Genomic DNA, 12,495 nt, shown 5'->3' on the forward strand with positions numbered 1-12,495 from the left:
TTTATAAAGGGGCATAACATTTGGTTGAGGCAAAACTTAAGTTAGAGAACGGAAACTTAAAAATTTTGCAATTTTTCCATTTATAAAGGGGCATAACTCTAGAACGGTTAAAGTGATGCCACCAAAATTCCAACTTGATCTGTGTTTTGTGATAATAAGCATTGTGTATAAGTTTCATAACATTTGGTTGAGGCAAAACTTAAGTTAGAGAACAGAAACCAATTTTGGAACGTACGTATGTATGTTCGTACGTACGTACGTACAGACGGACAAGGGTAAAACTTAATGCCCCCACCGCTACGGCAGGGGCATAAAAATACCCTGCAGCTTTTGTAATTAATTTTTCTTTATCCTGATTTTTACACAAATATCAACAGATTTTTCTGTAAATATTTTTAGAAATAGTGACAGTCATGTTTATTGGCAATCAAATTAACTGTAAATAATTCTAAATAGAATCATAAATATATCATTTCTCCATGATTGGATTCTATTTCCTTTTTGCAGGAATTTTAATTTGATTTTTTGTTGTTGAATTTACAGTAATATCTATGTCAAATTTTTAGTATAGGCTGCACTTTTGTTTGTAAATATGTCATGTGACAAATTTTTGATGGAAGACATTCCAAGGATGGAACAGGACAAATCTAAATTGGATAGCTAGTTTAAGAAAAATTTGGAAAAAAATCAGATCTGGTGTTGATGGATGAAAGACATTAAGTAGCTAAACAAAAGATACAAATGTGCTGCATATCCAGAGAATAAAAGTTTAGAAGTCAATACCTAATTTCCCCCCAAAACAACCATAAATACTCTCTACAGGTTAAGACAGATAAAGAAAACAAATACACACACACAAACAAGGTTTGCATATTTAATGACAATCTTTTTGCATTGAAAATATTTTTACTTATATTCACTTAAGCATCTCAGATATAATCATTTTCAAATAATTCTTCAGCTTTCCTTATATTTACCAACAAAGGCTTTGGATTATATGGAAATAAATCAGAGTCCCATAGTTTACTAACTTTCATTCTTACTCTTACAATACAAGACATTAATAAATCTAACATGTCACCACTCCCAGACACTTTATCTGTTTTCATGACATTACAGTTGCATTTCTCATCGAAGTCAGAATCTGATGTATTCTGTTGATTAACCTTTGATTTACATCTTTTACATGTGGAATAAGAGAATGGTAAATCATTGACTTTGTTACTATTCACAGAGCAATTCAAAGAAATTCCTGATTCTGGAGGAGTTGTTGTGGCAAGGTTACCGGTACTCTCGGAAGAGACATATTTATCGTTATTCTCTTGAAGACAGTCCACTGTTTCACAACTGCTGTAGTTTGAATTGAAACAAGACAATTCATTAATGCTATCACCAATACCCTGTGTTTGATCACCAGGGGAGATAATTTCCTCACTACTATCTGAATCATATAGTCCAACCAATGTTAAACCACATGATGAGAGACAAATGTCATGTTCTACAGCAGCCTGCTTTGGAATTTCATGTTCAGAGTTCATAGTACACAGTTTACCAGATGGATTATTACCTTTTGCAAACTTATCTGAATTTTCCTCTTCCAAAGTCATTTGCTTCACTGTTGATATTAACCAACCCCATTTACTACACATAAATTTTAGATAACAATTAAAATAAAGAAGAAAACAAGTTTCAGGGGACGTTAGTAAATCAATTACAACTGATTCATTAAAATCTGTAGCTTTTATGAATAACAAGAACTGTCGATGTGGGTTAATCACAGTCTGTAATGATGTTGGGAGTGAATCAATCTCTCTGAAAATAATCATAAAATCATAACATTTTCTTTCTTGTAAAAGAAGATAATAATGCCGATTTAATAACTACATGTTGACATGGCTTTACATTATATATGTTGATTGAAATCTCCTAATACTTCATTCATAGACTGTGACATAGTTAGTACAAACTAATCTTTCAAAATATTTTAACATTTTGATATTTATGGATAGTTTTCTCATTGGCAATTATACCACATTTGCTTTATATTTTATTATTTATTGACATGTGAAACAAAACAAAAACTTATCCAAATCTAACTTATATTGGTTAACATTGGTTTGCAGAACATTTTAGCTGTTAACATTTTCTATCTATCACTTACAAGTTTAAAGATAACAGTAGAAAGGCTACATTTGTAAAAAAAATATGCCATTCTAATAAGGAGGTAATTTCTATTTTAGGTCAATTGATGACTTTAGTCATTTGACATTTTTGTGAATATTGTACAGCTGATATTTTTTTTCAGTTTAATGTTTCTTTCTACTTATTATAGTTGTTAAGTTAATAGACAAGCAATGCCAAAAAATAAATTATCATTAAAGGGTAAAATCTGCAATAAGGAGTTGTCTGATTATTTTGGTAAACATATACAGTAAGTGAACCTAGATAATGTAAAAATAATTTCAAAAGATTAAATATTTTAGTTATGCTTGATCTTCCCTTTTCCAGATTTAAATCCACTAATGAAGGACCCAGTAAAAAGTTTCCCCTTGTAACTTTAAACATCTGAGCACTTTTTTTCATTTTTCATGGAAAATAATTTGGTATTGGTATAAAAAGTCATGTCCACTCTGTGCTTTTGTAAGATGTATTTCTGCTTTGTATCTATCTGATGAGTTAAGCCCTTTTCAACTGATTTTGATAGTTTGTTCTTATGTTGTATTGTTACACCACTGTCCCAGGTTAGGGGAGGGTTGGAACCTTCAAACTAGTTTACCCCGCCACATTCTATATGTGCCTGTCCTAAGTCAGGAGCCTGTAATTTAGTGGTTGTCGTTTGTTGCTGTTTCTCATATTTGTTTTTCGTTTCTTGTTTTGTATGGCTTGATCTTGTGTAATGCCGTTGCAACACCATCCCAGGTTAGGGGGAGGGTTCGCTACCAAACTAGTTTAACCCCGCCCCATTCTATATGTACCTGTCCCAAGTCAGGAGCCTGTAATTCAGTGGTTGTCGTTTGTTGGTGTATATCATATTGTTTTTCATTCATTATTTTGTACATCAATCAGGCCGTTATTTTTCTTGTTTGAATTGTTTTACATTTGTCATTTCAGGGCCTTTTATAGCTTGACTGTGTGGTATAGGTTTTACTCATTGTTGAAGGCCGTATGGTGACCTATAGTTGTTAATGTCTGTGTCATTTGGTCTCTTGTGGAGAGTTGTCTCATTGGCAATCATACCACATCTTCTTATTTTTATATGTTGAATAAAATACTACCTGAACAGAACAACTTGATTATATATATCTAATAGTGCCACCAGGGATTCAACCCATAGGTCATCCTGATCTTCAAACATCTGATAAACCCAATCAAGTGTCTGTTTCTTTTCCCTTGGACTTTTGAATAACTTTACAAACAGATCTAACTCAAAGAGACACTTTAAGCAAACATCAGCTGAAATAAAATTGCCTGAAAAATAATTGAAGAAAGGTTAATGGCAAGCATTTAAAATTTCAATCAATGTATGTTTTAAAAAAAAGCTATCTGTTAGACTATACAATGACCTGTAATTTCTTACATCCACATCATCTAGTATCTGGTGGATAGTTAACTCATCATACAATAATGGTAACAACACATTGTGTAGACATTTCTATCTCTGGTTATAAGGCACAGGAAAACACCACAATTATAAAAACTAATAGATGCCTTTTTTTATAAGGTTTGTGTGGTTAAGTGGGCTTGAGGGTTCTATGCAGTTAATGTGGCCATTAATGCACCAGCTGTATGAGTTAAGAGTTCTAATGAATGCTGTTAAGTGACCCAAGACAGTATGACTAAAATTACCCAATTAACCTCACATTGCTTTATTAATTAAAAGATGTTGTTTATGTTTACATTCTACATATGAATGTATATGTATTTCAGCAGGAAACTTTCTATACCAAAACAATTTACCTGCTTCTGGTGAGTGTTTCCATGACAGAATAATGGCTATGCTTTTCAAAGTCAATAAGATCACTAACTGTAGTTCTGTTTTGTCCACTGCTGAATTTTCTCTACAAGAAATACCTGTAAAGCCACAACCATGTCCTAGGCGAATGACAGTAAATCCATGTTGATCGAAAAAAGTGATTATGTTCTCAGCAGTCTGTTTGAATACCACATTTACATTCAATGACAGTGAAGACCAATCTCCATATGGAAATAAACTATTTAATAATTTCAAAACACTTTTTGTAAATACTGGCACCTTACACTTCACCATAAGGTTCCATATTCTTGAAAAATTAATAATGTCTTTCAAAATATCAATTTTTTCTGGTTTCTCACTTTTAAAGATTAGCTTTACAACTTTTTTTGAAAGCCTTATAAATTCATATAAACACAATTCTTTTTGTCCAAGTTTGCCATTTCTAAGTTCTAAATCAAAATTACATATACAACACATTATACAATTCCAATTTACTGTAATATGATCAAACAGAATGTTGTTTTGGACAATTTCTACAAATGTTTTACTTGATAATGCCCCATTAAGACATGTGAGAGTTCTTAGTTTCATCCAGCATGGCTGATCAGTTGTTAATTTCGTCACTAGTTGTAAAGAGAAAGATTTCATCTCTGTCTGAAAGGCAGATAATATTTTGTTTCAAATAAATTTAATAATTAAATAAAGAAGATAATCTCAAGAAAAATGCAATAAATAATTCATGGATTTTCATTAACCACAAATTTAAATGTTCAATCAAGTATAAATTTCCTATAGGCTTGCTGGCGAAACACCATCACGTTTTCATGAAAATACAATTTTCCTTAACAAAAGCTTTAAACCATGAAAATTTATACCCACAAAAGCTAGAGAAAGCTCTAAATAGCATGTGTCGCTCACCTTGGTCTATGTGCATCTTCTTCAATGGACATTCTCCAACATTTTAGACTAGAGATGATTCATGACTACAATATCTTTTTAGTTGAACCTGTATTGCTGATCATTTTTCTGTTTACAGTTTCTCTCTATCTTTATATAGTTTTGGCCAAAACACAAGAAAAAGTTAAAATAGTTATTTGAAGAAGACAACTGACAAAATTCATCTACATTTTAGCTAAATCTTTACAGATATTGTCTTCTTCATCATTTTTGCCTTTTAAAAGTTTTAATCTATCTCAAAAATTTTCAAGAAATTAGGCAAAAATCATCGTTCAAGGGCAATAACTCCAATAAAGAACTTACAGACCATTTCAGCTATGTACACTTATTTGTAGATCTTGTCTTGTTGATCATTTTTACTACAAAAAGTTTATGTCTTATCTATTATAATTTTCAAGATACGCAAAAATAAAAATAATTGGTAAAATTCCTTATTCAAGGGAAATAACTCCTCAGGAAGACGTGTGACACTTTTGATGTAAATACACAGAAGGTAGATCTTATCATTCTGAACATTTTTGCCTTCAGATTTTCTTTTTCAATAGTGGTTTTCAAGATAATAGACAAAACTGGAATTTTATCCCTATTTTATATTTTAAGCTATCTCAGCTATGTTGGTTTGCAAGCAAGGTCATCAGAACGGCCACAGAAAAGTTTCATGACTTGGGTAATGCACATGAACATGTCAAAGGTTTAAACGTCTTTTTTTTAGATCTCAAAATGATACCAGAACTCCTTATTTTTGTATATATATATTCATTCAAAAAATAAGTAATATCCTACTTGTTCTTTACAGTTGGTCATAAAAACTTTCAGGGCACCTGCTATTCCATAATTTACAAATGGATCTTCAATGTTCATCTCAAGCTGTAAGAAAATAAATGTTACAGTTTAATCTTTGTCTGATACAATGTATCATTGGGAAACAAAATACTAGAAAACAAATTAACTTTGATTTAAACATATTTTATTCAGAAATTAGCGAAGTTGGATTGAATAAAACGCAAAAGCCTATTTATACACATCTTCTAAATTTCAAAGTTACAAGAAAATGTAATTTGTATACAGGTGTATGAAGCTAGTTTTACATTTCCAGTGAAATAAATCAGTTTAGTAAATTAGTAGCATCTCACTTTTACACAATAAAAATGTAATAACAGTAATATACATGCAATAATGATGGATAAATACATGTGACAGTGCTTTGGCAAAACTGTGACCCTTATGAAATATATAAAATAAAAATTTTAATAAGCGAGATATTTCACTTGCATGTATATACATAACTTTCTGAAAAGTGTTGCTACTTTAACATGTTATTCACATTATCATCTATTGAAATACGATATTGCATTACTTCTTCTTTTCTCTCACAATCTTTTACTGTTTTTAATAAACATACATGTATGCAGGAACAACTAAAACTTGTATTGGGGATTACGAATCAGGGTCCATTCGCCAAAAATCATGTTTGCTCCCATTCACGTTCACCCCCTTTAACATTCATACCCACACATTCGCATCCTTTTTAAATGTTTTTTTAATCGTGTTTTAGTTAGTGTATTGATCATGTTGATATAAAATAAAGATAATATGTTTTTTTATTGTTTTAAAAAGGTAACCAGGTTTCCTTTGGTGTTTTGTGAATCATTTTAACGAAATAAATGATATTGCCATGATGATCAAAGGCCAAGTTCATTCACCTAAGACTTGTAAAAGACAGGGGTAGATACCAAACTGCTATCAAACTCATCACAATGACATTGCCACGACAACAACGAATAACACAAAACCAAGGCAACAAAGCACATGTTTATTACAGGTGTTCATGGTGCTGTATTTTAGTTATAAGTTCCTACAGAGCATTTATTTCCATTTGTAAAGAAGATTGAAGGTACCAATGTATACATATGGAATTATGATTATTTGGTGCATTTATTTCCATGTGTTATAAAGCTTGAAGCAATCAAAAACATCAACAATAATAAACTTTAAGCTCACACAATCATTCAAATCATGCACTATTCCAAATAAAAGAAAAAAAGAGCACTAAAATTTTTAAGGTAAGTATGTAAGCATACTTTTATTCCTGGAATCTGGCGTGTATATTTTATATTTTCCGATGAGTAACTTTACACTATTGTTTTTTTTCATACATAGTGTAAAACAGAACAAACACATTTGTAGGTAAATTTTGTTTAATTTGATTATCACAGGTATTTATAAACATGAAACCGGTTTTCTTATTGTTGTCACCTGTGCATTCTATTGAATGGCATTTTATCAATTTATTCTAATATTATAATAACAAAGATAATATTATTAAATATGGAGGAGGAGGAGTATGATCCATCTATTTAATTCTTAATAGATAAAGGTCAATTTTAAAAATTCACAACTTTTTATTTATGAAAATACATATAAACATTTTGAGGTTTGAACGTTGTTTTCAATTTAGACTTGATTATATTTTTTCGTTTGGGCTTGTATTATATTTTCCTTAGGGTTTATATGATCCCTTCATCCTATTTCGACTCTTTAAAATGCAAGAGTCTATCCTAAATTGAGGTAAATTATATGGCCTTCCAAATACCGTTTCGATCCCTAACATCACTGAAGAGACATTAAATGTCGAAATCCGGATATGGTGTACAAATTTTTGCACCTCATGTTTGCGGTATACCATCTTTTCCGCAAGTTTATTGTTTTCTGTTTGGTATTAAATTAATATGCAAGATTCATTTTTTACATCTGGTGATCAATTTATTTGGCAATTGCCAATGGCAGTCAGCAGGGTTTAAGAACATCAGTTGTTCGACCTGTTAGTCAAATGCGTTTTGTTAAAATATACTTTTTCACTTTTTGGTCTTTTGGAAAATGTTGTTTGTGCTGTATTTAGACCCCTCTACCAAGAAATTTGTTTTACATGCACACGTATAAAAATTGCAGTTTTTATCGAACGCAATCATAGGTTTGAAGGTTGTTTTTAATTTAGACTTGTTTATATTTTTTCGTTTGGGCTTGTATTATATTTTCCTTCAGGTTTATATGATCCGTTCATCCTATTTCGAATCTTTAAAATGCAAGAGTCTATCCTAAGTTGAGGTAAATTATATGGCCTTCCAAACCGTTTCGATCCCTAACATCACTGAAGAGACATTAAATGTTGAAATCCAGATATGGTGTACAAACTTTTGCACCTCATGTTTGCAGTATACCATCTTTTCCGCAAATTTATTGTTTTCTGTTTGGTGTTAAATTAATATGCAAGATCCATTTTTTACATCTGGTAATCAATTTATTTAGGTTTGAAGGTTGTTTTCAATTTAGACTTGTATAAACATTTTGATATATACATCTAATAACTTAACCTGTATTTGAATAAAATAGGGTGCGAACGTGTATGGTGCAAACGAAAATACAGGTGGTGAATGTTTAGGGTGCGATTATTTTATACACCTTATAGCTATTTGTCTGCCATTACTGGACATCACAAATTCGACACAAAGGTTCAGTAAAATTTTTTCTTCACAATAGAAAATATCTGATGCCACAATGGAAAAGTGATTGTTGTATGACGTCAATAGTTCAAGTGTCGCAGATTTCCAAATAGCGAACGGTCCAATTTGCATTACTGTATCAAATAAAATTCAAAGCGAGTTAAAACAAAGTACCAGGTTTAATGCTAAAGATAAACCAGAACTAGTGTCCCTTTCCACTAAAAAGGCTCTTTGGCAACAGTTAACATGTTGTAAAGCTTCCTGCATACTAAAATCTAATTATGACAGATTTTACATTGTATTCGCTTTGTTTGTTTACATTTTTCCGGAAGCACGTGTAAAGAAGCAAGAATAAAAGAAAGATTTAACAAAAGTTAATTTTAGGTAGAACTGCTGTAAATGGTATCCCATATAATACCAGTTCAACGAAGAAGTCTTCTAAATATATGTTTTAATATCTACAAGTCCATCTCAAGATATTCAAAAAATTGTTATATAAAATCTAATACCACTTCGAAACCCATTTTCTCGATTTTACAAATTCCTTCCTTTCACCATAAAGTGTGTGCTATGGAACAGTTAGCAGAATGCCCTGCAGAATCGGTAATGAAAACAGCTATGAGAGATGAAGAAGCATAATTAACTATTCTACTTTAATTACATAAATCATTTGGGTTTTAAATTGTCGCTTTTGACATATTAAACATGTAGGGTTCCCGTTCCTAGAAAGGAAAAGTTTATTGATGATAGTGTCGAATACCTGCAAAATCAAAAGATATTAGAACAAACCATAACGTACTGTTTTGGGTAAAGATTGCATGAAATGCAATCAAAACCCTACGGTACTGACTTGATATTTAAATCTTCTCAGGTTTATCACTACATTTGATAGTTCAAACAAAATAGTGTAGTGAAGTGATCATTCTTTAGATCCAACCAGTCATTGTCATAATTATATATATTCAAAGTTACAATATATTATGTGTATTTGAATTACTGTACTTGTCAAGAAAACCTTTGTTTATCACAAATTACATAAGTAGTGCATGGTGTATGAATCTGTTATAAAAATAGGTTCATCTACAATAAACAATCATGAACAAAGGAAGATATTGATAACTCTCAACTCATATTTATAGTTTACCTAGCTAATTACAATTCAATGTTTTATTTTAAATTCACAAAATTGCAAAATGAAAGCAATCCTTACCCTTTCAGTGCTCACAAGCACTTTGATTAAAAATATCTTCTTAGCGATTCAGAGCTGCAAACTATCCTGATTTATGGGGGATATCCCCAGCGAGAGGTGTTGACCCGAATTTTGAAATTCTTTATTAAATAAACTGAAGACCTAAAAACATGCATGCATTCAAATGAGTTAAAAGGGTATTTAAACACATATATACTCATTCAAACAATTTAGTAGTAGGTTAAGAACACTTTGGACAATATAAGAGGAACATTAGGTCCTCTTGCACTAAAATCCCCATGGAGATTTTGAAAAGTGTGCAGGTATGGCGATTTGTCATTTCTATGATCTTCAAGTCTGGAGAAATCAATCTTCTTAATTATAAAATCACCTCTTGTTCAGTTTTAAACAGTTGAAAACAACAAATGTGATGAAATTGTGGATAAAATACAGTTAGGGAGCTACCATTTGATTTTTATGGGGGGCTAGGATGAAAAATTTTGTCCTGCATTTTTTTTTAGTTGTGATCTCTGTCCTGCCTTTTTTTTTTTTATCAGTTTAGCGTGACTTTTTATACGCCTGTTTACGGGACATATAATGGCATACCCTTGTCCGCCTGTCCGTCTGTCTGTTCGTCGTCAACATGTCGGATATTAACTCAAAAACGCTTTAACCAATTTGCATGAAACTTTGGTGAATTGTTAATATCTATTGACGTGAGCTCCCTTTAGTTTTTTATAAATTTTAGATTTTAGGTTTCCGAGTTTTGGGGTTTTATATTCATTAAAAAAATGGGGATTTTCCAGTTTTCAGACAATAACTCACAAACTCTTTCAGCAATTTGCAAGAAACTTTGGTAATTTGTTTATAACTATTGACATGAGCTCCCTTTCGATTTTTATAAATTTTAGATTTTACGTTTCTGAGTTATGGGGTTTTATTCATTAAAAAAAGGGGGATTTTCCAGTTTTCATACAATAACTCAAAAATGCTTTTAGCAGTTTTCATTAAACTGTCGACTGATTTATATCTATTAAGATAGCCTCCCTTTAGTTTTTTATAAATTTCTGGTATGACATTGAGAAGTTATTGAACTTTATTCTTTGAAATCCTGACGGGCGTATCATGCGCTCATGGCGCAGCTGTTTATTTTACATAAATTGTCATCCTGCCTTTTTTTTATGCCAAGTTGCTCATCCTGTCTTTTTTTTACTCAAAACTCCTGTCCTGGTTTTTTATTCAAATTTCATCCTAAACTATGAACTAGTTGATACTGTAATTAGACAATTTGCGTTAAGTAAAGGTGTTAATATAACTTTTATAAAACTGCTGACGAAGCATTAATACAAAGACATTGCTAACGTCAATGAGATGGATTTTGCTGCAATAGAAAATGATGACTTCTAATGGCCAGAAAGCGTGTATTGGCGATACTATATCCCACACAACAAACATCAATAACATTCATGTTCAATTTATTGTATGTTATTTTACTCAAGTTGTTACGGATAACACCATTGGAAAATGAGAGGCGCTATGTATGGCACCTCATATTTTGAAAACTTGCTTAATGACTCTGATATATGTATTGTAACTGAACACTGAAGAACTAATATTACATTTTTATATGAGTTAGCAAATGATTTTCGAGTATTTTCATGCTATAGCTCTTGTTCAGTAAATTCAAACAGAGGCTCTGGGGGAGTACGGAGCCATTTTTGTAAGGAAGAAACTCAGTTTTAAGACATATAATTTATGTGTTAATGACAGAATTTGTGCTGTCAAACTATCCAAGCATGGTTATGAAAACTTTTGTATAATAACTACTTTACTACCATCCATAAATCATTCAGTTGAAGAGTATTTACAATATTTTCAAACTGTGTGTAGTATTTATGATAGAATGTCAGTTAAATGTGTAACAGTAATTGGTGGTGACTTTAATACAGATATTTCATTAACAAGTTTAAAGAAGTAAATAAAAAAATGTCATAGATTTCATTACAAAAAATAATTTATCTCTTGAGCCAATGATGTCTGGTCGTAAAGGCCCTGATTTTACATTTAGGTCTAAAGACATGACACGTAAAACTATGATTGATTGTATTTTCATTCCAGAATTCTTTTTTAATGGCTTTACAAATTTAGAAGTCAGAAATGATTGCCCATTTAATGTTTCAGATCATTATCATTTTTGATTTTCTTAAATACAAATTTGCTATGTAATACATCAAATGAATTTCATCTTGGTCGTAAAGTCCTAATGTGGTCTTAGATGTTCATCTTCGCTAGCCAAGGGATACGATCCAGTCCCCTCCTGGATTGTAACCCTTGGCTAGCGAAGATGCTAGATGTGATGAATGGGAGAAGAAATATTATCAAACAGAACTTGACAAATTGCTTAATTTTGAAGTTTTACTCATCAGGTGAAATAAAAGAAGACTACATAGAACATATAAACTCAAATATTGCAAATGCTGTACATATCGCTTCAAATTCTTGTATTCCCACTGGAAAATGTAGACACTATCTAAAACCATATTGGAAAAGTAATAGCTTAGAATACTATCATAATGAGCAACAACAAGCTCGAAAATGCCGCTTTAAATGGGACAAGCAGGAAACAATGACAATATATTTTATAAACAGAATAAAGAAAAGAAAAGAGAATTTTGAAAGCATAAACGTAAAGCAGAGCGATCAAGAGAATCTGAAAAATTTGCTGATGTGCAAAAATAAGTCGAAATGGACATAGAACAGTTTTATCATGTAGTGCGAAAGCATAGACAACAAAAATCGCCAGCAACATGTTTGACTTACGATGGAAATACAGCTACTTATAACGGGGATATTTGCAAGTTGTGGAGTACTTATTT

General features: G+C 31.4%; 2 protein-coding genes across 2 annotated transcripts in view; one reads left to right on the plus strand and one right to left on the minus strand.

Moving 5' to 3' along the window:
- Positions 1-858: 858 nt before the first annotated feature.
- On the minus strand, positions 859-8,760 carry LOC127730650 (protein Lines homolog 1-like). The gene is made up of 5 exons (XM_052239149.1): positions 8,605-8,760; positions 5,714-5,797; positions 3,958-4,627; positions 3,276-3,468; positions 859-1,812 (listed from the first exon to the last, which is right to left on the minus strand). The coding sequence occupies exons 1-5, from the start codon at positions 8,695-8,697 to the stop codon at positions 930-932; spliced, it is 1,923 nt and encodes a 640-aa protein (XP_052095109.1). The 5' UTR covers positions 8,698-8,760; the 3' UTR covers positions 859-929.
- A 195-nt stretch (positions 8,761-8,955) lies between these two features.
- The window catches only part of LOC127730660 (cytosolic Fe-S cluster assembly factor NUBP2 homolog), a 35,784-nt gene continuing 32,244 nt past the window's right edge, over positions 8,956-12,495 (plus strand). The window contains exon 1 of the mRNA XM_052239173.1: positions 8,956-9,033. Within this exon, the coding sequence (XP_052095133.1) occupies positions 9,001-9,033 (33 nt within the window). The 5' untranslated portion in view covers positions 8,956-9,000. The remainder of the gene's footprint in view (positions 9,034-12,495) is intronic.

Source organism: Mytilus californianus, unplaced genomic scaffold, assembly GCF_021869535.1.
Source record: "Mytilus californianus isolate M0D057914Y unplaced genomic scaffold, xbMytCali1.0.p SCAF_2, whole genome shotgun sequence".
NCBI lineage: Eukaryota > Metazoa > Mollusca > Bivalvia > Mytilida > Mytilidae > Mytilus > Mytilus californianus.